The following is a 27,251-nucleotide window of genomic DNA, read 5'->3' as shown; positions in this document are numbered from 1 at the left end:
GGTCGGCAAGTGGTTAAAGCAAAGAAAAAGGCACAGAAACATACAGGAGCTCACAGAATAAGCAAACTACATTCAGCACCACTTGGTGAAGTCGCCACAGCAAGCTGCCCCAAGACCTGTTTGTCCTGTCCTCTGATAGCATGTTCTTCTTCTGGCCTATTGCCAGAGGGGGAAAGGAGGGTCAGATGAGAAAAAGCTGCGGTATGTCCAATGGTGAGGAAGTGGCCGCCAGTAATCTGCTGGATCTATAAGTTATTTTTATATTGCAAAAAAAAAAAATCAAAGATATTTGCAGTATAATTGTAAATGCATAATTTCGTTAATGCACCATGTATTTTTAAAGGTCATAATTACCAGGGGCACAAAAGGAAATTACTATCAAAGGGACAATACCAGGGGTACAAAAGGACATTACTATCAAAAGGACATTACCAGGGGTACAAAAGGACATTACTATCAAAGGGACATTAACAGGGGCACAGAAGGACATTACTATCAAAGGGACATTACCAGGGACACAGAAGGACATTACTATCAAAGGGACATTACTAGTAGAGATGTAGCGAACGGTTCACCGGCGAACAGTTTCAGGCGAACTTCTCTTATACAAGCCTCATTTTTAGTTGCACAGAAGAAAACTGCCCGGGCTTTTTTCCCCTGATGCTGTGCAAAGCATGATGGGATTTCTGATTTTGTTGTTCTCGTTCTGCTGTTTTGGTGCAATTTTTTTTTGTTTTACATTTTGTATTTGATATTTGAAGCCTAGCATGTGCAGCTGGGAGGGGTAATCAGGACACAGGATAGTTGGAACTGTGTCTCCTGCTCTTTGTCACCTCCTTTCAACCAAAAAGATAGCTGCCCCCATGACAAAGATGGCAGCCCCCATGAATCACAAACATTTGCCTGTTCTTTTAAAACAGGGTGGGTAAGAGATTATATTACCTATCTATTCTAATTATCATAACTAATGTAACTTGATGACAGTATATTTGTTTAGGCTGAAGTTCCCCACCTCATCACTGCATATACCTACCTTTGTGTTGAGTGAACCCACCTCACTGCATCTAACGACCTTTTGTGTTGAGTGAACCCACCTCACTGCATATAACTACCTTTACTGTTCAGTGAACCCACCTCACTGCATATAACTACCTTTACTGTTCAGTGAACCCACCTCACTGCATCTAACTACCTTTACTGTTGAGTGAACCCAGCTCACTGCATATAACTATCTCTACTGTTCAGTGAACCCACCTCACTGCATATAACTACCTTTACTGTTCAGTCAACCCACCTCACCTCATCTAACTACCTTTTGTGTTGAGTGAACCCACCTCACTGCATATAACTACCTTTACTGTTCAGTTAACTCACCTCACTGCATATAACTACCTTTTGTATTGAGTGAACCCACCTTACTGCATATAAGTACCTTTACTGTTGAGTGAACCCACCTCACTGCATATAACTACCTTTACTGTTCAGTGAACCCACCTCACTGCATATAACTACCTTTTGTGTTGAGTGAACCCACCTCACTGCATCTAACTACCTTTTGTGTTGAGTGAACCAAGCTCACTGCATATAACTACCTTTACTGTTCAGTGAACCCACCTCACTGCATATAACTACCTTTACTGTTCAGTGAACCCACCTCACTGCATATAACTACCTTTTGTGTTGAGTGAACCCACCTCACTGCATATCTACCTTTATTGTTGAGTGAACCCAGCTCACTGCATATAACTACCTTTACTGTTCAGTGAACCCACCTCACTGCATATAACTACCTTTACTGTTCAGTGAACCCACCTCACTGCATCTAACTACCTTTTGTGTTGAGTGAACCCACCTCACTGCATATAACTACCTTTACTGTTCAGTGAACCCACCTCACTGCATATAACTACCTTTACTGTTCAGTGAACCCACCTCACTGCATATAACTACTTTTACTGTTCAGTGAACCCACCTCACTGCATATAACTACCTTTTGTGTTCAGTGAACCCACCTCACTGCGTATAACTACCTTTACTGTTGAGTGAACCCAGCTCACTGCATATAACTACCGTTACTGTTCAGTGAACCAACCTCACTGCATATAACTACCTTTACTGTTCAGTGAACCCACCTCACTGCATATAACTACCTTTTGTGTTGAGTGAACCCACCTCACTGCATATCTACCTTTATTGTTGAGTGAACCCAGCTCACTGCATATAACTACCTTTACTGTTCAGTGAACCCACCTCACTGCATATAACTACCTTTACTGTTCATAGAACCCACCTCACTGTATATAACTACCTTTACTGTTCAGTGAACTCACCTCACTGCATATAACTACCTTTGGGTTGAGTGAACTCACCTCACTGCATCTAACTACCTTTGTGTTCAGTGAACCCAATATCACTGCATATACCTAGCATCCCCCCCGAGATGGACAAAATGGACAAACCAGGTAGAGGAAGAGCTAGAGGCAGACCCAGAGGAAGGCCACCTGGCACCGGCAGGTCTGTGCGAGGTGGTGTTGCTGTGATTTCGCACGGACCTGGCCCAAAGTACGGTGCTCAGAAGAAGGCACGTGCCATCACTTCCCAAAATTGTGAGGACGTGGTTGAGTATTTAACACAGAACACCTCATCTCCCGCAGTCACCAGCGCTACAAAAAGCACCACATCCGCTGCATTTTACACTTCGCAGGAGTAATTTGGTGGTGAAATCACTGATTCACAGCCACTACTGCAACAACAAGATGAAGGCGCAGGTACACCACCTCATACGTCTGGGTTAGGTGGCGATAGTATGGACGTAACGTGTGAGGAGGGGGATGATGAACCACCTGATGTTGGTGCAGTTGTGGAGGTGTCTGAGGAAAGCGAAGCTGGGCAGGAGGATTATGATGACGATTATACGGATGCGACGTATGTTCCCAATAGAGGAGATGAGCAGAGGGACAGTTCAGAGGGGCAGTCAGAGAGGAGTAGGAGGAGACGAGTCCATGAAAGAAGCAGAGGGAGCTCATCCTCAGAAACAGCTGGGGGCAGTGTCCGGCGCCATGTATCGTCAGCTATGGACAGCCAGCCAACATGTCTTTCAACGTCAGCTGCTGATGCCACCGTAGCGCCATCACCCCAGGGGGGCTCAGCGGTTTGGACATTTTTTAACATGTGTGTCTTAGATCGGAGCAAAGCCATCTGTTGTCTCTGCCAGCAAAAATTGAGCCGTGGAAAGGCCAACTCTCATGTAGGGACAAGTGCCTTACGAAGGCACCTGGAGAAAAGGCACAAACAGCTATGGCAAAAACACCTGAGGAAAAGCAGCACCCAAAAGACAAGCCACCCTCCTTCTCCTCTTCCTCCTTCAGGTGCATCATCTTCTTCAGCCGCTTTCTCCCTTGCACCTTCACAGCCACCTTCCTCCACACCGACTCTGCCCTTGAGCGGTTCCTTCTCCTCTGCCCACAGCAGTAGCCAGGTGTCCGTGAAGGAAGTATTTGAGCGTAAGAAGCAAATTTCTGCCAGTCACCCTCTTGTCCGGCGTCTGACAGCTGGCGTGGTGGAACTATTAGCTCGCCAGCTATTACCATACAAGCTAGTGTAGTCAGAGGCTTTCCGTAAATTTGTGGCCATTGGGACACCGCAGTGGAAGATACCAGGCCGAAATTATTTTTCACAATAGGCCATACCCAAACTGTACCGTGCAGTTGGGAGGCAAGTGGTGTCATCTATTGCGAAGAGCGTTGGGTCAAGGGTCCACCTGACCACGGATGCCTGGTCTGCCAAGCACGGGCAGGGCCGCTACATTACGTACACAGCCCATTGGGTCAACCTGGTGACCGATGGCAGCAAGCAGGGAGTACGTGGCTGCGCAGCGGACCAACTTGTGACACCTCCACAGCTTGCAGGCAGGCCTCCTGACACCTCCTCTCCGCCTGCTACATCCTCTTCGCTGTGGTCATCCTCCTCCTCGGCTGGTGCCACGATCTCCTCTCCAGCTACACAGCCCCCGCACCCCAGGGCCTATGCTGCATGCCAGGTACGACGGTGTCACGCCATCTTAGACATGTCTTGCCTCAAAGCTCTCCTAGCTGCTCTTAACAAACAGGTGGAGCAATGGCTGACCCCGCACCAGCTGGAGATCGGCAACGTGGTGTGTGACATCGGCAGCAATCTCATTTCTGCGTTGAATTTGGGAAAGCTGACACATGTACCCTGCATGGCACATGTGCTGAATCTGGTCATGCAAAGATTTGTGTCAAAGTACCCAGGCTTAGAGGACGTCCTGAAGCAGGCCAGGAAGTTGTGTGGGCATTTCAGGCGGTCTTAAACGGCCATCACACGCTTTGCAGACAATCAGCGGAGAAACAACTTGCCGGTGAGACGCTTGATATGCGATAGCACAACTCGCTGGAATTCCACCCTGCTCATGTTCTCTCGCCTGCTAGACCAGGAGAAAGCCGTCACCCAGTACCAGTACAATTACATGAGAAGGACACAATCTGGGAAGATGGGGATGTTGTGGCCCAACAACTGGACACTGATGCGAAATGCATGCAGGATCATGCAGGCCTTTGAGGAGGTGACCAAACTGGTGAGTCGCGCTGAAGGCACCATCAGCGACTTGATCCCCTACGCTTACTTCCTGGAGCGTGCCGTGCGTAGAGTGGTGGATAAAGCTGTGGAGGAGCGTGAACGAGAACAGTTACGGCAGGAGGAGTCGTGGGAGCAATTTTCATCCGAACCAGATGTTTCCTCAACACCTGCGGCAGCACAGATGGGGGAGGAGGAGGAAGAAGAGGAGTCGTGTGGGGAAGGAGAGGAGTCAGACTTAGATGATGATGATGAGGAAGGTGTTTATGTGGAGGAGGAAGAGGCGGCGGAAGAAGAACAACCGCAGCAGCCGTCACAGGGGGCTTCTGCTGCTCCACGTTCCCATGGTATTGTTCGTGGCTGGGGGGAGGAAGAGGACTTGCGTGACGTCACTCAGGAAGAGCAAGAGGAGATGGAGAGTACATCTGCATCCAGCTTTGTGCAGATGGCCTCTTTCATGTTGTCCAGCCTGTTGAGGGACCCCCGTATCAAAAAACTCAAGGGGAATGACCTGTACTGGGTGGCCACGCTACTAGACCCTCGGTACAGACACAAAGTGGTGGACCTGTTACCAACTCAAGAGAAGACGGAAAGGATGCAGCACTTACAGAACAAGCTGGCAATGATGCTTTACAATGCGTTTAAGGGTGATGTGACAGCATAACGCAATCAAGGTACCACTGGCAGTAATCCTCCTCCTCCCAAGTCCACAGGCAAGGACAGGACACTCCAGCGATCTCAGGGTGATGTCGGACAAGCGGACATTCTTTAGTCCAACGCCTCGCCATAGCCCTTCCGGATCCACCCTCCACCAACGCCTGGACCGGCAGGTAACTGACTACCTGCCCTTGATTGTGGATGTAGACACTGCGAGCAGCGACGATGAACCCTTGAACTACTGGTTGCGCAGGCTTGACCTGTGGCCAGAGCTGTCCCAATTTGCCATCCAACTTTTCTCTTGCCCTGCCGCAAGCGTCCTGTCAGAAAGGACCTTCAGTGCAGCTGGAGGCATTGTCACTGAGAAGAGAAGTCGCCTAAGTCAGGACAGTGTTCAGTACCTGACCTTTATCAAAATGAATGAGGCATGGATCCCGGAGGGCTACTGCATGATCGAAGACTAAGTCAGTCCCCACACACAGCATCTCTGCCTGCAGGCCACTTGCCTTCTCCGCCACCACCAACAGGGTCCAGGACTCTAGGCGGATTCCTGAATTTTGGCCGCTATACTAATTTTTCTGGTGCGTGTACATGCCTGCCTAATATTTCTGGCTGCACTGCGGACGGCTGCAACAAAAAAACAAAAGGCATGTACATGTGCCCATCCCCCTTCGTGATCATTACCTTGCCACGGTGAAGGGGATTGCGCATCACAATGAAGCAATGACCACTGGCTATATGAGTGTCTCGGGTGGGGGTGGCACACCAAAGATAATAAGGTCGTTGCTTCATTGTGGTCAGACCAAATTTGATCAGCTGGACAGTCACTGTTGTTCTATCATTGAGCTACCACAGCCCGGCGACCATATGGCCTGGAAAACCGCCACGGCCTGCACTCTGGCCATGAATCGCACCAGTCCAGCATGGCTGTCACTACGCAAACAGCTGTTTGCGGTGCATTACACAGTGAGTTTGGTGTGTCAGTGTGAAGCAGTACTCTAATTACACTCCCTGATTGATGTATACACATGCATGATGTTTTAAAGCACTTTAGGCCTACAATTTAGCATTCAATGTGATTTCTGTCCTTAAAACGCTGCTTTGCGTGAAATCCAGATTTTTCCCCGGGACTTTTGGCGTGTATCCCACTCCGCCATGCCCCCCCCCAGGTGTTTGACCCCTTGAAACATGTTTTCCATCACTTTTGTGGCCAGCATAATTATTTCTATTTTTCAAAGTTCGCCTCCCCATTGAAGTCTATTGTGGTTCGCGAACTTTTGTGCGAACCGAACCTTCCGCGGAAGTTCGCAAACGTGGTTCGCAAACCGAAAATTGGAGGTTCACGACATCACTGATTACCAGGGGCACAGAAGGATATTACTATCCCAGGGACATTAACAGGGACACAGAAAGACATTACTATCAAACGAACATTACCAGGGGCACCAAAGGAAATTACTATCACAGGGACATTACCAGGGGCACAGAAGAACATTACTATCACAGGGACATTACCAGGGGCGCACAAGGACTTTACTATCCCAGGGACATTACCAGGGGCACAGAAGGACATTACTATCACATGGACATTACCAGGGGTACAGAAGGACATTACTATCACAGGGACATTACCAGGGGCACAGAAGGACTTTACTATCACAGGGACATTACCAGGGGCACAGAAGGACTTTACTATCACAGGGACATTACCAGGGGCACAGAAGGATGTTACTATCACATGGGCATTACCAGGGGCACAGAAGGATGTTACTATCACAGGGACATTACCAGGGGCTGGGAAATCATTGGAGTGTCTTCTTTAGGTTTCCAAAATGGTTAAAAATGTGTATATGTAATAAAGGCACTGGAAAATTTGGGTGCAGGGTAAAGCCGAAAAACGTCTCACCCTGCTCATGTAAAAGTCCCAGCAGAGTTCATTACTATTCAACCTCCAGGTAGCCGTGGACTCGAGTAAGACATAATACAGAAGAAGAAAGATAACAACAGAGAAGATAGAAGATGAAAAAAAGGATTTAAAAATATACAGGAAGTCCACTCATTGTTAAAGGATACCAGATGTGAAAGAAAACTTAAAATGCATTGGGTAGGGGAGTAAGAGCTAATACTTACCACTCCTTTCATTCTGCTCAGTCAGCCGCCGTTCTCCTGTAATCCTTTCTGGTCTTCTTAGCAAGTCAGATGACTCTCCTGACTTGTCTTCCGGACATACTGCGCCCCGCATGCGCAGTATGTCATTTCTGCTTCCCCGTGGCTGCGCATAATGACGTAGCAACAGCCTGCAGCTATAGCCACACCAACATCAGGTGCCACGCGGCCATGTCCATGTGGGTAAATTACCTGCTCCCCAAAACCTACTGCTACAAGTCTGGTTCAGTAAGTCCCACCTCCCCAAACATGCAATGGGATTTCTGCTGCATCTCCCCTCCCCCACACGTCATGAATCATGCAAGATGCAATTGCTATTCCTCTATACAATGACAAGGTAGTTTTCTCCAACATGACTCAAAGTGCATGGAAATTGCTCCACAAGCAGTGGAGAGGGTTTCTTAGAGGAGTGAACAGAACTGCTGTATGTAAGATACAAATTCTACTAATGGTAACAGTAGATGGCATTCCTTTAGAAATATGGAAGAAAAGCAACAGAGATACTGCTCAATGTGTACATTGAATCTGTCTGTTCTCATGGGGGTGATAAGCCATTCACAAGTCTACACATAATAAACATAATACATAATAATAAACTTTCTTAATTCCCCACTCCACATCACTCAATTGTCAATTAGACTTATTTCCTTAAAAGACCACTATAGCAAATTATAAAATACACACACATATAATGTACATTTCTCCCAGAATAATATGCACTATAAATTACTTTTTCCTATGTTGCTGTCACTTACAGTAGGTAGTAAAAAGTTGACAGATTGTAAACTAGTCCATCTCCTCATGGGCGATTCTCAGTAATAACTTTATTTTTTGTAAAAGCACACTCTGGGAAGGATCTATGCAAATATGCCAGCTAGCTTCCCTACTCATTTGCACCTTATTCTGGAAGTTGGACTGTGCAAGTACTTTTATAAATAAAGAAATAACAGAGAATCCCCTATAGGGACGTGAGCTAGTACAAAACCTGACAGATCTTTCAGATTTTCACTACTTACTGCTACAGCAACATAGAAAAAAGTTAATTTACGGTGCATTACTTTTTGGAGAAAACTACATTTGATATGTGTGTTTTAAATATTAAACATTATTGCAATAGTTGTTCTTTAATGCCTAGTCACATCTTAATTTCTTCTAAAATTGCACATATTTAGACACAAGCTTTTGATTCTATATGACTTTGTGCTTTATCTTTCTCACTTTTTATATTATATTTTATATATATTAGTTATATTATTATTTATATTAGTTCTTCATGACATTTCTTTCCATCATTCTTTCTTTTTCCTTTTAACTTCATTCCTGTCCCCCCTACCTTACCCCTTTCCTTTGTTCCCTCTCATTCCCCCCTTACCCACTAGCTCCATGAAACTGCCCCCCCCCCCTCCCCCCCTACAACCAGCACAAATACAAATTCCATCATGTTTGGTTAGTGCTTTGTCTGTGCCCATTTGTGCTGCAAAATTAAGATTTGTGCTGCTTTTGTTCTGAAGATAATAAAAAAAATATTCTCGAGACAATAACATCACCCATCCCTCCTACAACAGGCTAGATAATAATCATTTTTTCCCAGACAATAACATCACCGATCCCGCCTACAACAGCCTACGAACACAAATCTGGTATGTTGGGTTGTGCTGAGTTTGTGCTTATTTGTGCTGCAAAAATCATCATTCTATCTTTTGTAGATTTTGAGGTATTGAAGTTTTTATAAAGGTCAAAAGTAAATTGTGGTGCTTTGTGATCCGCTTTTTGGAGTATATTATGGCAAGCAGAAAAGGAGCCTTATGAAAGTATGATGCCTGATAACTCACTGCCTCATTTTAAGGCAGTTCAGTAAATCTGCAGATCTATCAGGGTCGTGCACAGATGGAACCTCTTGGGGGGGGGGGGGGGGGGGGGGCTGTCCACCGCCCCTGCTGAGCGCTAGCAAGCATACAGTCGGTGGACAGAAGCAGCTGAGAGGTAGTGAATTCCACTTTGTGACCAACTGACAGGCACTTCTGCCTTCATGGAGGAAAGGGAAATTAACTGGAGTCTCTACCTGAGGTGTCATGTGACATGATGAGATATGTACAGTGACAAACACATAAATAAGTAGGCTTTGTTCCCTTTTTCTTTTTCTGTCTGAAAGAGTTAGGGCTCGTTTTCACTTAGTGCGGTTCTGTCCGCTTTTTATCAGCACATCAATGTTACGGATTGATACATGTGCTGAAAAGCGAATAGAAGCAGACAGAAGCGCATAGATGGAAACAAGGCCTTAACCATTCAGGTAGGCAAGTGACAGCTTCTCTACAGTCGGGATGCAGTCGAACTATAATGTAATCCTCACTAAGAAGGTTACAGCCATAAAACTCTTTCCTGGAGATGAACAGCTTCTGAGAGTAGGGGATAGATAAAAAAAAGTTATATATTTTAGTCCTGGGGCACAGAAAATCTCCTTTTAAGCCTCATCTACACGTGTAGATGAGGCTCAGATCCGGCGGCTCGATTAGCCGCCGGATCGCCTCTTCCGCGTACCCGCCGCGTCCCCGCTTGCCCGCGCGTGCGCCGAATTCTATACCCGCTCGTCCCCACGCCGCGCCGCTTATCTTCCGCTCGATTCCCTGCCATTGTCGCCTCGTGGGGAGCGAGCAGGGAATCGGCGGTAGCAAGATCCGACCTGTCGGATCTTATCAATCGAGCCGCATCAGCGGCTCGATTGATAAGTAACATCGGAGCCTCATCTACGCGTGTAGATGAGGCTTTAGGTTTTGAAACATAAAATAAAACCAGGGGATATCTAAAGTTAATTTCAGGAGTAGCTCAAATAATATACGGATAAAGTTTGGTTCTCACACCTTCAGTCATGTGCAATTTCTGCGTTTATTGCATGATTAATCACAAATGACAATTGTTTCGGGGCCGCAAACAACTTTTCCGAAGAAGGGGACCCCTTGTGGCCCGAAACAATTGTCATTTGTGCTTAATCATGCAATAAAAGCAGAAATTGCACACGACTGAAGGTGTGCAAACCAAACTTAATCCGTATACTGTTGATGTTGGGGTGACCCAGCCCGGCACCCTTTGGTTCAGCACCCAATGCTTGGGTACCGTAAGGTGAGTCACTCCAAACTTGTCTGGTTGCTATACTGAGTGCTCAAATAAGGGAATAAAGGGGTGTTTCACAAAATGTATACAATGAATTAACTCACCTTATGTGTGTGTGTGTGTGTGTGTGTGTGCGTGCGTGCGTGCGTGCGTATTTATATATTACTATTGCTTAGTGGTTGTTGAAATGTAAACATATACTTATATTTGTCACATACAACATACTGTAGGCATGGACACAAATTGTGTAACCCCCCCCCCCCCCCTATTGTGACCAGTGATGTTATGTTGTATAAGGGTGGTACTGCACTATTTAGTTACAGTATTGATGAGGGGAGGCACTGCAATACTCAACACGATTTCCCTGCAGGCTCTAAATGTACTTTTTAATTTTCACATTCTCCACACTGCATGCATCTCACACCCTACACTGATCTCCGTGACTGGATTTAAGCACAAGCACCTAGCGGCATGTAGCGAAGGAGAAACACATGACAATGGGAATTAGTAACATACATTGTAGGTAGCATACACCACCAGCATGGTGGCAATGTAGAGCATGGCTCAAAATTGGACCAAGATTATTTAGTAGGGTCTATTTTAAGACATTTATTTTTAAACTCAAAGACATGCAGCTATGTAGTATAATATGCAGTAATTGTGCATTTTAAATATCAACAAACAATGGTAATCATAACTGAACTTGCTAACTCTTTAAATAGCACTAGTAGACCTAAGCCCATTTAAAAACAGGCTCTAGGTCTGTGTTTCTGGACGCGCGCACACCCGCCAACCGCCGCCGTGCGCGACCGCCGCACGCTCACCGGGCTGCCCGCTCACACGCCGCACACCCGGCCGCCCACTCACACGCCGCCTGCTCGGCTCCCTGGCCCCGTCCTCCTGTCTCTGTGAGGCTGGGTCCGTGCTGCGCACATGCGCAGTAGCAAACAGCTCGGACCAGCTACACAGAGACAGCACACGCAGGGACATAGGGGTTTTATTATATAGGATTGCATTTTTGTACCACTTAGTGGTTTTGGTTAAGGCAAAATGACCATTTTTTTTTGGGGGGGGGGATTTTTTTCCCGACAATTTTTTACTTTTTCTGCATGGGTCAGCTGACAGCATCTGACTACCGACAAGAAGCATCTGACTATCGACAAGAAAAAACATATTTTTAAACATGTGAAAAAAAATGCACATTTTAACACTACAGTAGATCACCAACGTCCTGAAACACATTGCGGCCACTGTATATGCTCTGATCAGCCACCGGCCATACACTGGTTGATGTGGCCAAAACATAGATCCCTCTCAGATCATAATCAGAATAGAGAGGAATCTATCTGAGCGAATCCCTCCACACACTGCTTATACATTTTTAACAGATTAACAGCAGCGTTGCACTGTTCAATGCAGTGCGATTCTATGGGCCGTCCATCTGCCACCGCTCCTGACCCGCCTGCGATTGATAGCTTCCATCAGTTACGATCCAATCAACTTATACAATCAATTTTAAGCCGATATGTCGTCAATATCTAGCAGATTTTATTAAATGATTGAATCGGCAAGATATTGACAGGAAGGATTGACCACCAGTGTATGGGCGACTTTACTCCTTGTAATCCAACACAATCTGCTATATGGACTCAGATATACTTGTGCTTCATGTATTTAAAGGACCACTATGGCGAAAATCTTAAAATTTAAAATACATGTAAACGCATACAAATAAGAAGCATGTTTCTTCCAGAGTAAAATGAGCCGTAAATTACTTTTCTCCTTTGTTGCGATCACTTACCATTGGTAGTAGAAATCTGACATTACCGACAGGTTTTGAGCTAGTCCATCTCTCCATGGGGGATTCTCAGCATGGCCTTTGTTATTTATAAAGACACTTCTTGAAAAAGATTTATAAAAAAGATGCTGGCTAGCCTCCATGCTCTCTGCACACTTCTTTGGTAGTTGGACAGAGCGACTGCCATTCACTAATTGCTTTTGAAAATAAAAAAACCCTGAGAATCCCCCATGGGAAGATAAGTTAGTCCAAAACCTGACGGTTCTGTCAGATTTCTACTACCTTCTGTAAGTGACAGCAACATAGGAGAAAAGTAATTTATGGCTCATTTTACTCTGGAATAAACATACTGAATGTTTAGATATATTTTACATTTTAAGATTTTCGCGACAGTGGTCCTTTAATGAGGTATCTGGGTAATCTGTGATTAGTTGCGAAATACAAGAGGCCACTAAACTATGGAGCTTGTTTGTCACCAACATGCAATCATTATATGTGTTTTTGCTTGCAAACATCATTGCGCTTACTGAGAGCCCCAAGAGGAGCTGTAACACGATCCTTTCTATGTGGCTCATGAACATATTAATCATCAGAGCACAGCCTGCAACAGGCTCAAGACAATGTGACCTGTAACAGCTGTCAGGTATCCATGCATTAGCACTGCTGCATCTCTTGTATAATATTTATCTAAAACTAACAAACCTATCTACCCATACCCTGTTAACTCCTTATTCCCTGCTCCAGGTCATAGTTCACTGAAGTTACAAACTAATCTAAAAGAAAAAACAAACAGTTTTTCATGACTACTGTATTCTATTTTTCCCTTTTTCACACCACCCTCTTAAACTTCTTACCTCCTTGCATGCATGAAGCTGCTCTCCCTGAAGTGGGCTGAAGCTCTGAGACAATATGACCAAGATGAGAAGATTTAGTCCAGCCAGGTGGTATGGAATAGGAAGAGTTGGCCGATGCATGGCTTGCTTACACCTGCCAACACCCATCTGCTGGAGAGGTAGGGAAAGGAGAGGTGAAGTACAGCGCAGAACAGGTGCTTCAAGCTCTCATCTGTTATCAAGGAGAGGGAAGGATTTAGGATTCAGACACACCTTCTTACTTCGTTGTATCAGCCCTGCCTTGTTAGCCTTAGATCATGACACATTCACTGCTACTTATGCTTCAGGCATCAGTATTAGTAGAGGTTGTACAGGAACCCTTTAGTTACAAATATCTATTTGAAATAACCTGGATTCCCACCTGAAATCTATCTAATAGGGGAGATACAGTATACCAGCCATGTGCTACTTACTTGGTGTCCTGTATGGTTTTATTTTGTACACTCTTTAGCTTTTGTATAACTGGAAGGACCCCTTTAAAGCTTTTATACTGCCTTATTTCAGTGTTTTAATGTCTTAATTAAAATTACACTGAGGCGGAAAAAACCCTCATGATATCATGAATTGGTTGTGTAGTACGGATAGTTAATAGAACATTAGTAGAACAAAAATAGTGTCAAATTTTTATTTTAAGGTATATAGCTTTTTTTTTTTTGTTATAACATTGCATCGTTCTCTAATAATTGCAGTTTCCACAATACACTCAGCATTTTAAATTATTTCACAGAGCAGGCTACTGACCCTTTGAACTTTTCTTTGTAGAAAACTCATAAATAAAGAAGAAACAATGAGAGACAGTTGAGATTAGTGCTTCAAAAGACAGTGCTGTCCACGTTGCAGAGCTCACAGAAGCTCTTTTGCATAGATAACAACTGAAATTTCTTAACTTTTCCTGTACTGGAAATAATATAAAACTCATATATGTGCTAATAATGTCTTATTTCTTAGCAGTACTACACATACAAATCACTATACCATAAGTTTATTTTCACTTCAGATTTCCTTGAAATACTCCCTGTTTGGAAGGGACAGTACATAACTATAGAAGGGATTGGATTGTGAGCTTCTCTGAGGTACTGTTAGTGACAGGACAATGGACTCTATTTACCTAAATTTGTTTTCATGTGTAACTGACTTGCACCTCTGAATTATAGCAGTGATTTCAATTAAACAAGATCAATCTGAGACACCTCTCAATATGACCATCAGTGCAGAGTAAGGAGCCATTTACACAGGATGCGGTGCCAAGAGTCCCACATCTCTCGGGACAACCTTCTTACTGCCACTCATCTAACTGTTCATAAGGTATTTGGAAGCTGATCATACCCAGGGCTGAATCAAGTAACAATTGGGCCCTAGGGCAAAATTAGCCTGGAGGCCCCCCAACAGACACCCCCTCCCCGACCAAAAAGCGTCATTAGAGCCCCTTTGTTGCAGCCAAATTTCCCTCCTGGGCCCCTGAGCTGGCTACTGACCCTCCCCCAATCAACTCCCAACTTAACAGACTTTGCAGAGTCCCTGGGGAGCAACAGTTAAGATGGGGGAGGGACACCTTGGGGGCCCCTACAGGCTCTGGGGCCCTGAGCCAATTGCCAATTTTTTCCTATGGTAGCTCTGGCCCTGATCACACCAATGCAGTTCAGTGAGCAAGCTAAGGTGTATAGTGCTATTTGTTTGCCCTGATATTGGAGGGACCACTTACCCATCTGCCATAAGTGTAAAAGTGAGTCAATAAACACTCAGAGGGTTGTAATTTCTATTTCTTGATGTTATTAGAAACCTTTGAGGTTTTTCTCTGGGACACCCATTCACTGGCATGGTGCTAGATTTTTTTCTGATTGCTTGCGAATTGCAGAATGCTAGTTTATTTTAAAAAGAATGGAAACCACACTGGAACGTTTCCATTAGTGCAATGCATTTGGCTGCTTGAGCTCCCGTACAAAGTATAGGAACGCAGGAAAATTGCGATATAAATTTCTATGCAATTTTTTTTTTTGTAACCTGGCAATTAAATTTTTTTTCTTGTCCACTGTTTTTCCCTCATTCATAAATCGCAAATGCACTGCAATATCACACCCATCGGAATGCACTACAATCATGAAATGAAAATACGGTTGTGGAAAATGAGTGATTGCAATCACACTTCACACTGAAAAAGGGCCCTAAATCTCTTGCCAAAACAATTCATTTCTCTTCTTTTCTTCCGTTTCATCGCTGTAACTCTTCTCCTTTCCTTTTTATTTCTGGGCCCAAGGTACTGCAAACCAAGAAAAAACACAGATGTAATAAGTACATAGGAAATACAAATGAAGAGCATGGATGAACAACAATAAAATATGAATTACAACAACAAAATTACAAAATTAACAGAAAAGTTGCAGATAAAAAGATTTTCTTTTGACCTTTTGTGGTAAATAAATACCGTATGACCATAAGACTCACCTAGGTTTAGAGGACAAAAACCAGGGGAAAAAATATATACTAAACCTAATGTATCCATGGTGAAGGGGCATCTTATGGATTATGACCCCTTTTTGTGCCTCCTTGTACCTCTTGTGTCTCCCTGTGTCCTCCTCTGTCCCCCGTGTGTCCTCCTCTATGCCCCTTTGTGTCCCCCTGTGTCCTCCATTTGTCCCCCTGTGTTCTCCTCTGCATGGGCACAGTACCGGGAGTCCCTGACATTGCTGCGGGTTGGAGGTTTGTACTGGCAGGCGTTCACAAGCAGAAACTCTCTGGACTATAAGACGCAGTGACTTTTTTTCCCCACTTTTGGGGGAGAAAAAGTGAGTTTTATAGTCCAAAAAATACAGTAGTTTCCTATTTACCTAAGGAGAGGCAAATATCTGGGGCCTCATTATTATTATCAGAGGCATACAGATTCCACAGAAGTCTCCCCAGTACTATTACTTCCCAAACCCTTTCTGGGAACTGGAGGTGGAGATTAGTAGGAATGAATTTTGGATAAAGGTGCTTTGGAAAGGGATTTTGTGCCCTCCTTTGTAAAGTACCCCCCCCCCTTCCATGATAAGTGTCATGTGGGTTGTTATTGCTCGGGTGGTGGAGCCCCATGCTCATTGGCAATAAATGGTTGATGAGGCTTGAGAAGAGAGGATACAATATTTTATATATTTATTTTTTTACATAAGAAACCATATACAATAATGTTTATGTATTGCACATTTGTACAACATTAAAGAAAAGGGTTGCCACAGAGTTTACGGCCACCTCATGTACTTGTCTAATTATCTAGTGGGCAGTCTAGCAAACAGCACTGGTTCCCTGTCCGGAAGCAGGGAATTTGGACACCTGTAGCAAATGGACTATTTGTGTGCCCCATAAACACTAATGCAAAATATCAGCTATTGGGTGCAAAAAGCAGAAATTTGAGTATCCGATAAATAGTGGGCATTGGGCCTGTTCAATCAAAATAATTCGTTTTGAGAATTATCAGATTGAAAATTATTGTTTTGAGAACCATTATTTTGCTAATTATTTTTTCAAATGTATTGTTTTAGAAATGTATTATCTTTTGAATTTACTTTATTTATGGCATAGGAAGAGGGTTTTAAGGTTAGGCATCAGAAAGTGGGGGTTTAGAGTTAGGCATCAGGAACGGGGGTCTTAGGGTTAGGCGTCAGGAAGAGGGGTCTTAGGGTTAGGTGTCAGGAAGGGGGTCTTAGGGTTAGGCATCAGGAAATGGGGTTTTAGGGTTAGGTGTCAGGAGGGTTTTATAGATTTAGGCGTCAGGAAGGGGGGTCTTAGGGTTAGGCATCAAAAAGGGGGTTTTAGAGTTAGGTGTCAGGAAGGGGGGTTGTTAGGGTTAGGCATCAGGATGGGGGGTTTTAGGGGTAGGGGTCAGGAAGGGGGGTTTGGGCATCGGAAGGGGGGAGGGTTCTATGTGAGAGTAGGGTTAAGTTTAGTTGCTGTAAAATATCAGTAATATTTACCAGTGTTTTGTTATTGTCATTACCACTGTAAATTCTCGTTTTCATTGGTGTGCAATATACAGCGCTATTTATCGTATACACTTATTTAAGCTTGACCCCCGCCCTTGTATTACCATTATTTTACAATATTTATTAGTCTGAGATATTCATTCAAGATATTCAAGAAAACATAAAAAAAAAACATTGTTATATACAGTATTTTGAAATTTCGGCTTCACCCCGCGCCCTTTAATACCGTTATTTTAACATATTTATTATTCAAACGGAGATAAACATGAAAAAAAGCTACTTTTTTTTAAACGATATATTGAAAGTTTGGCTTGACCCCGCACCCTTTTTTCTTCCCGCCCTTATTTAACATATGCTCCTGGTCCATTTTAAAGAGAAAGTAAAAAGAAACAAAATTTTAAAAAAAACCTTTGATAATTTGGCACCCATAGAATTATAAATAGAAAAAAAAATACTACCTAGCTACTCCTGCACCATTGTTTAACATTTTTGTTAAGTGGGTTGCTGCATCAAATTCATCCTAACACCATCTTTAAAAGTGCAAACCCATGAAAACTTAAGGGGCGGTTGCCATGGTTAATTTCGGTTTGGCATTGTTTCCCCACGATTTGTCATCCTTTCGCCTTTTGAGGCCTAGGGGGATATTGCACCAGGAATGCTGCCAGAGCTAGAAGCTAAATGCAGCATCTAGGAACATTTTGACCAAGGGCCATGTCACTTGTGTAATCAATGACAATCGATAGTAAACGGATTGAGATGAATGCTCCTATTGCAGTGGAACCTGGTGGTAAACCAGCCAGCAGCTGTCCATATGAATCACCCTCTCCACCCTCAAAAAAACATATTTAGGATTTCATATTAAAATGTAATGTTAATTGTTGTGCAAGACATTTTTTGATTTGGATTCTCTTTAATAGAGTTGTGCAGGGCAGCTCATGGCTCTTGTTGTATAGTACACAGTGGTAGCTCATCTCATGGTTTAGTATAATGCTGGCACTTGTTGTTTGATGGGTACAAACAAGCCAAGGGATGGCAAATTGTAATCCCTCAGCTTTATGAATCAGGACCAAAATCTCTGTTTCAAGAACGTTTATTGAAAATCTACATGAGCTTTACATGCAGTTATTGCATTAATTGTCAATAAGTCACCTTTTTCAACCCAAACAATTCTATCACACAAGTTATGCATCATAACAGCATGATGTCAAGGAACAGGATAACAAAACTTTCTTATCATGAATTTAGAAAAAAGTAGAAGCAAACCATGTAGGGCCAACAATTCTAAAATACTGGAATAAAGGATATTGATTGAAGTATTATATGACCATATAGCAAAGACTGTTAGGGTAGTTGCAAGAAGTTTTGAATCGGGGTGATACCATTTATTGGCTAACTTAGAGATAAATAAAACGTAAGCTTTCTGCTAATAGTAAGCCTTCATCAGACTTGGTTCCTGCATATACTGACAAGATGTAAAGACACAACCTATATACATTGGACATTCAGAGGAGAAACATTCTTTTGCAAACATAAATAAATGTAATTAGATGCCTTAAAGGGAACCTAAACTTTTAAACAATACCAGTTGCTTGGCAGTCCTGCTGATCTCTTTGGCTGCAGTAGTGGCTGGATCTCAGACCTGAAACAAGCATGCAGCTAATCCAGTCTGACTTCAGTCAGAGTATCTGATCTGCATGCTTGTTGAGGGGCTGTGGCTAAAAGTATTAAAGACACAGGATCAGCAAAAGGAGAAATCCACATCCTTCTCAGTTTAGGTTCCCTTTAATTGCCACCTCAAGAGGGTTTCACAGGCATGTTAGCTAAATAGATAGGATCACCAGTTTCCTAAAACATAACACACAACAGAATCCGGGTGATGGGAAGACATCACCAGGATAGTTATAATAAATTTCCAAGCAAGTTTGTATAGGCCTCTGATTGGGTAAAAATGTGCTAACCCGCCCATATCTTGTTAAAAGAGTCCATTGTCAAATGAGCACCATGAATAAGTTCTTCTAGACTCCTGATTTGTTTGTATATGCATTGTGGGCAAACATAGAATTGTGGAGTAGATATATGTCTGGTTCGAAGGGTATGTGAGAACCACATAATCTCTGTGTCAGCTCATGTATCTTCTGCCAGTAGGGTTGCAGTAAGTGGCATGTCCAAGCTAAATGAAGAAAGGAGCCGTTGTCGCCATTGCATCTCCAGCACTAATTTGGAGTCTCTGGGGAAAATGTATGTATTCTGTCAGGTGTTCTATAGTACCACAGAGTTTGGAACTTGAATTTTTTTTTGCTGTGACCAGTAATTCCTGGCTAAACTAAAAAAATATTCTCTCATTGTTTTCTGGTGATATTTTTGTTTAACCACTTCCCGACCGCCGTATTGACAAATGGCGGCCGGGAAGTGCACCCCGCAAGGACCGCCGTATAGACAAATGGCGGCGGTCCTTGTAGGAGCATGGGCGGAGCGATCGCGTCATCAGTGACGCGATCCTCCGCCTCCGCCTGGCGCCGCTCACCCGCCGCAACATCCCGCCGGCCATACGGAAGCGCCGGCGGGATGTTAACCCGATGATCGCCGCATACAAAGTGTATAATACACTTTGTAATGTTTACAAAGTGTATTATACAGGCTGCCTCCTGCCCTGGTGGTCCCAGTGTCCGAGGGACCACCAGGGCAGGCTGCAGCCACCCTAGTCTGCACCAAGCACACTGATTCCCCCCCCCCCGCCCCAGATCGCCCACAGCACCCATCAGACCCCCCCCTGCCCACCCCCAGACCCCTGTTTGCACCCAATCACCCCCCTAATTACCCATCAATCACTCCCTGTCACTATCTGTCAACGCTATTTTTTTTTTATCCCCCCCTGCCCCCTGCTCCCTCCTGATCCCCCCCCCACCCCTCAGATTCTCCCCAGACCCCCCCCCCCCCATGTACTGTATGCATCTATCCCCCTGATCACCTGTCAATCACCTGTCAATCACCCATCAATCACCCCCTGTCACTGACACCCATCAATCAGCCCCTAGCCTGCCCCTTGCGGGCAATCTGATCACCCACCCACACCAATAGATCGCCCGCAGATCCGACATCAGATCACCACCCAAGCGCAGTGTTTACATCTATTCTCTCCTCTAAACACCCACTAATTACCCATCAATCACCCATCAATCACCCCCTATCACCACCTGTCCCTGTTACCCATCAGATCAGACCCTAATCTGCCCCTTGCGGGCACCCAATCACCCGCCCACATGCTCAGATTGCCCTCAGACCCCCCCTTATCAATTTGCCAGTGCAATATTTACATCTGTTATTCCCTGTAGTAACCCACTGATCACCTGTCAATCACCCATCAATCACCCATCAATCACCCCCTGTCACTGCCACCCATCAATCACCCCCTGTCACTGCCACCCATCAATCAGCCCCTAACCTGCCCCTTGCGGGCAAACTGATCACCCACCCACACCAATAGATCGCCCGCAGATCCGACATCAGATCACCTCCCAAGCGCAGTGTTTACATCTATTCTCTCCTCTAAACACCCACTAATTACCCATCAATCACCCATCAATCACCCCCTATCACCACCTGTCACTGTTACCCATCAGATCAGACCCTAATCTGCCCCTTGCGGGCACCCAATCACCCGCCTACACGCTCAGATTGCCCTCAGACCCCCCCTTATCAATTCGCCAGGGCATTATTTACATCTGTTCTCCCCTGTAATAACCCACTGATCACCTGTCAATCACCTGTCAATCACCCATCAATCACCCCCTGTCACTGCCACCCATCAATCAGCCCCTAACCTGCCCCTTGCGGGCAAACTGATCACCCACCCACACCAATAGATCGCCCGCAGATCCGACATCAGATCACCTCCCAAGCGCAGTGTTTACATCTATTCTCTACCCTAAACACCCACTAATTACCCATCAATCACCCCCTATCACCACCTGTCACTGTTACCCATCAGATCAGACCCTAATCTGCCCCTTTGCGGGCACCCAATCACCCGCCTACACGCTCAGATTGCCATCAGACCCCCCCTTATCAATTCGCCAGTGCAATATTTACATCTGTTCTCCCCTGTAATAACCCACTGATTACCTGTCAATCACCTGTCAATCACGTATCAATCACCCATCAATCATCCCCTGTCACTGCCACCCATCAATCACCCCCTGTCACTGCCACCCATCAATCACCCGCTGTCACTGCCACCCATCAATCAGCCCCTAACCTGCCCCTTGCGGGCAATCTGATCACCCACCCACACCAATAGATCACCCGCAGATCCGACGTCCGATCACCTCCCAAGTGCAGTGTTTACATCTGTTCTCTACCCTAAACACCCACTAATTTCCCATCAATCACCCCCTGTCACTGCTACCTATCAGATTAGACCCCTATCTGCCCCTAGGGCACTCAATCACCCGCCCACACCCTCAGAATGCCCTCAGACCCCAGCCCTGATCACCTCGCCAGTGCATTGCTTGCATCTATTCCCCCCTCTAATCACACCTTGAGACACCCATCAATCACCTCCTGTCACCCCCTAGCACACCTACCCATCAGATCAGGCCCTAATTTGCCCCGTGTGGGCTCCTGATCACTCGGCCAAACCCTCAGATCCCCCTCAGACCCCCTTCCGATCACCTCCCCAGTGCATTGATTGCATCTATTTTCCCCTCTAACCACCCCCTGAGACACCCATTAATCACCTCCTGTCATCCCCCTAGCACTCCTATCCATCAGATCAGGCCCAATACAGCCTGTCATCTAAAAGGCCACCCTGCTTATGACCGGTTCCACAAACTTCGCCCCCTCATAGACCACCTGTCATCAAAATTTGCAGATGCTTATACCCCTGAACAGTCATTTTGAGACATTTGGTTTCCAGACTACTCACGGTTTTGGGCCCGTAAAATGCCAGGGCGGTATAGGAACCCCACAAGTGACCCCATTTTAGAAAAAAAGACACCCCAAGGTATTCCGTTAGGTGTATGACGAGTTCATAGAAGATTTTATTTTTTGTCAAAAGTTAGCGGAAATTGATTTTTATTGTTTTTTTTTCACAAAGTGTCATTTTTCACTAACTTGTGACAAAAAGTTAAATCTTCTATGAGCTCGCCATACACCTAATGGAATACCTTGGGGTGTCTTCTTTCTAAAATGGGGTCACTTGTGGGGTTCCTATACTGCCCTGGCATTTTAGGGGCCCTAAAACCGCGAGGAGTAGTCTAGAAAACGAATGCCTCAAAATGACCTGTGAATAGGACGTTGGGCCCCTTAACGCACCTAGGCTGCAAAAAAGTGTCACACATGTGGTACCACCGTACTCAGGAAAAGTAGTATAATGTGTTTTGGGGTGTATTTTTACACATACCCATGCTGGGTGGGAGAAATTTTTATGTAAATGGACAATTGTGTGTAAAAAAAATCAAACAATTGTCATTTACAGAGATATTTCTCCCACTTAGCATGGGTATGTGTAAAAATACACCCCAAAACGCATTATACTACTTCTCCTGAGTACGGCGGTACCACATGTGCGGCACTTTTTTACACCCTAAGTACGCTAAGGGGCCCAAAGTCCAATGAGTACCTTTAGGATTTCACAGGTCATTTTGCGACATTTGGTTTCAAGACTACTCCTCACGGTTTAGGGCCCCTAAAATGCCAGGGCAGTATAGGAACCCCACAAATGACCCCATTCTAGAAAGAAGACACCCAAAGGTATTCCGTACGGAGTATGGTGAGTTCATAGAAGATTTTATTTTTTGTCACAAGTTAGCGGAAAATGACACTTTGTAAAAAAAAAACAATTAAAATCAATTTCCGCTAACTTGTGACAAAAAAATAAAAACTTCTATGAACTCACCATACTCCTAACGGAATACCTTGGGGTGTCTTCTTTCTAAAATGGGGTCATTAGTGGGGTTCCTATACTGCCCTGGCATTTTAGGGGCCCTAAACCGTGAGGAGTAGTCTTGAAACAAAAATGACCTGTGAAATCCTAAAGGTACTCATTGGACTTTGGGCCCCTTAGTGCAGTTAGGGTGCCACACATGTGGTATCGCCGTACTCGGGAGAAGTAGTATAATGTGTTTTGGGGTGTATTTTTACACATACCCATGCTGGGTGGGAGAAATACCTCTGTAAATGACAATCTTTTGATTTTTTTACACACAATTGTCCATTTACAGAGGTATTTCTCCCACCCAGCATTGGTATGTGTAAAAATACACCCCAAAACACATTGTACTACTTCTCCCGAGTACGGCGATACCACATGTGTGGCACTTTTTTGCACCCTAACTGCGCTAAAGGGTCCAAAGTCCAATGAGTACCTTTAGGATTTCACAGGTCATTTTGAGAAATTTCGTTTCAAGACTACTCCTCACGGTTTAGGGCCCCTAAAATGCCAGGGCAGTATAGGAACCCCACAAATGACCCCATTTTAGAAAGAAGACACCCCAAGGTATTCCGTTAGTAGTATAGCGAGTTCATAGAAGATTTTATTTTTTGTCACAAGTTAGCGGAAATTGATTTTGATTTTGTTTTTTCACAAAGTGTCATTTTCCGCTAACTTGTGACAAAAAATAAAATCTTCTATGAACTCACCATACACCTAACGGAATACCTTGGGGTGTCTTCTTTCTAAAATGGGGTCATTTGTGGGGTTCCTATACTGCCCTGGCATTTTAGGGGCCCTAAACCGTGAGGAGTAGTCTTGAAACGAAATTTCTCAAAATGACCTGTGAAATCCTAAAGGTACTCATTGGACTTTGGGCCCTTTAGTGCAGTTAGGGTGCAAAAAAGTGCCGCACATGTGGTATCGCCGTACTCAGGAGAAGTAGTATAATGTGTTTTGGGGTGTATTTTTACACATACCCATGCTGAGTGGGAGAAAGATCTCTGTAAATGGACAATTGTGTGTAAAAAAAATTAAAAAATTGTCATTTACAGAGATATTTCTCCCACCCAGCATGGGTATGTGTAAAAATACACCCCAAAACACATTATACTACTTCTCCTGAGTATGGCAATACCACATGTGTGGCCCTTTTTTGCAGCCTAACTGCGCTAAGGGGTCCAAAGTCCAATGAGCACCTTTAGGCTTTACAGGGGTGCTTACAATTTAGCACCCCCCAAAATGTCAGGACAGTAAACACACCCCACAAATGACCCATTTTGGAAAGTAGACCCTTCAAGGTATTCAGAGAGGGGCATGGTGAGTCCGTGGCAGATTTCATTTTTTTTTTGTCGCAAGTTAGAAGAAATGGAAACTTCTTTTTTTTTTTGTCACAAAGTATCATTTTCCGCTTACTTGTGACAAAAAATAATATCTTCTATGAACTCATTATGCCTCTCAGTGAATACTTTGGGATGTCTTCTTTCCAAAATGGGGTCATTTGGGGGGTATTTATACTATCCTGGAATTCTAGCCCCTCATGAAACATGACAGGGGGTCAGAAAAGTCATAGATGCTTGAAAATGGGAAAATTCACTTTTTGTACCACAGTTTGTAAACGCTATAACTTTTACCCAAACCAATAAATATACACTGAATGGGTTTTTTTTTATCCAAAACATGTTTGTCCACATTTTTCGCGCTGCATGTATACAGAAATTTTACTTTATTTGAAAAATGTCAGCACAGAAAGTTAAAAAAATCATTTTTTTGCCAAAATTCATGTCTTTTTTGATGAATATAATAAAAAGTAAAAATCGCAGGAGCAATCAAATAGCACCAAAAGAAAGCTTTATTAGTGACAAGAAAAGGAGCCAAAATGCATTTAGGTGGTAGGTTGTATGAGCGAGCAATAAACCGTGAAAGCTGCAGTGGTCTGAATGGAAAAAAAGTGGCCGGTCCTTAAGGGGTAGAAAGCCCTAGGTCCTCAAGTGGTTAAAAATTGATTCCATCTCTCTTGGTATAGACACATATCTTCAGGATTATGAGCATTGAGAAGGGAATAAGACCATGCTAACTGTGGCTAAGGGATCCCATAGCAACATTTCCATGGGGCACTCAGATCTAGGCTATCTCAAGCAATGCTACCTGCCCCTACCCTATGGATATGAGTTGACTGGGCAATTTCCGTTTCCATGCAATGTACAATGTGTTTAGTTCATGGGCACTGATACAAAGTCAGAGGGTGGAGAAAAAAGGGAACACCTCAAGAACCATCTGGTTCCCCTCTTCTCCAGGACCCCATAGCAGTTGCTGCGGCTATTGCTTCGCCCCTGCATGCTAATAGATGTTGTTTTGACTTGGTGGATAGAAGTTTTTCCCTCAAAGGGAGTAGGGGCTGGACTCAATATCCATTTGAATTTCATTGACATTAAGTAATGTCTAAAGTAATGTCTAATGTCTAACATCTTGCGGAACTCTCTCCCACTGCCCATCAGGCTTGCTCCCTCCTTCAACACCTTCAAAAAAGTACTCAAAACTCACTTCTTCAAGGAGGCCTACCTCATCTAAACGCTGGCCTAACTCTCTCTGCCGAGAACGTCTTGATGCACCCCCCTTCCTTTTGTGTCACCACCCCTCCCTCTAGGTTGTAAGCCTTTGACAGGGCCCTCTCCCCTTTTTTGTACACGCCACCCAGAATATGTGAACTTGTATTATTAGCATTACCACTCCAGTGTATGATCTGGCATTACATTACTTGTGTTGTGTATCTTATTGCTTATTACCTGTTCTATCTATTGTCTATTGCCTGTATTGTGCTGTCGGTCACCCCTGTTGTCATTGTCTGTAATCCTATGTATTGCACAGTGCTGCATAATATGTTGGCGCTATATAAATCCAATAAATAATAATAATTTGAAAGTATTGCCACTTGTGCACTTCATTAGGGGACGTATAGTCCTTTACTTGAAGATAGTTTAGGATCTTGCTTTTGTTTAGGAAATTTCTAATCCTGGGAATACAGTCATCTCTCCATGCCCCCAAGAAACCCCTGCCAAGGCCTAGAGGAAAGTGCAAGTTTCCTAGCAAAGCTAAGACCAGAATCTCACCTCTTGAAATGATCTAACTTCACATTCTCTTTCTAAGGTTAACTCATTTTACAAATATTTGTCACCAGGGCATTTTGAGGCTAAATTGCACCCAGGGCGAGGGTGTAAAAACCCCACCCCCATGGACATGAACCCTTACTCTTTTGGGACAGTTACAAAGCCACAGGTCACAAGTAGATCTGCCTACTTACAAGTGACCAGCCGCTCATCCAGGAGGAAGCAGGGACCAGGAAAACACACAGGCTAAGAGAGCCTGAAAAGCCGACTCCTCCATGGGCACCGTGGGGTGGTGACATGATGATGACTTGCCGTCAGACGCAGGCACCCCAGGAGGAGTCAAGGTAGGTAATCATGCTGGTAATCTTCTTTCTTCTTTGATTTGGCTGCACTGCGCATCACCAGCTCCCTAGCAGTTATTTCCTTCTCCTTTCGCCCCCCTTCTTCTACTTGCCGGTCTGCGCCCAGGGTGGTTGTCCTGCCACAGTGCCCAAGAAACGGCCTTGTTCGTCACAAAGCAAATAAATACTTTATATGAGAAGCCTCAAGTAGAACAGACATTTTCTGATTACCAGACTTCCTCCTTATTGTAATGGCTCTTCTCAGGAATCAAACGTTTTCTGTTTGTTTTTTTTAGACATTAGTAAGGCTGTATAAAACCAATATGACTAAATGTCCATCTAATGTTAAAAATCTAAATGCTTAGGACAGAGGGGTGTAAGAAGATTGGGGAAGTCTCTGGACTATCCAGAGGCTTCCGTCTACTAAGGAAAGTATCTTGCTTTTTTTTTTTTAACTCCAGTTCAGGTACGCTTTAGAGCAAACCTTTCAGTGTTGCCTTAGCATGTGTAAACTGACACAGCTGCTTAAGTGTAAACATCACAATGTGGCTGAGACAACCTTTATTATACTGCAAATCCTTTTCTGTTTGCTGAGAAAGGCTGTATTTTATTTCTGGCCTGCATTGAATAGATGACTACATTTCTGACATGGAGCTCTGTCATGCCCCTCCTGCCATCCACAAACAAGTCAGAGAACCTTAGC

At 44.3% G+C, this 27,251-nt stretch overlaps 1 protein-coding gene across 1 annotated transcript in view; it reads right to left on the bottom strand.

Moving 5' to 3' along the window:
• ELAPOR1 (endosome-lysosome associated apoptosis and autophagy regulator 1) overlaps positions 1-13,379 on the bottom strand; it is a 120,612-nt gene extending 107,233 nt beyond the window's left edge. Inside the window, exon 1 of the mRNA XM_068269442.1 lies at positions 13,177-13,379. Coding sequence (XP_068125543.1) covers positions 13,177-13,323 — 147 coding nt within the window. The 5' untranslated portion in view covers positions 13,324-13,379. The remainder of the gene's footprint in view (positions 1-13,176) is intronic.
• Between the last annotated feature and the right edge of the window lie 13,872 nt (positions 13,380-27,251).

Source organism: Hyperolius riggenbachi, chromosome 2, assembly GCF_040937935.1.
Source record: "Hyperolius riggenbachi isolate aHypRig1 chromosome 2, aHypRig1.pri, whole genome shotgun sequence".
Classification (NCBI taxonomy): Eukaryota; Metazoa; Chordata; class Amphibia; order Anura; family Hyperoliidae; genus Hyperolius; species Hyperolius riggenbachi.
Note: the sequence above shows the minus strand (reverse complement) of the source record. Positions and strands in the feature narration are given on the sequence as shown.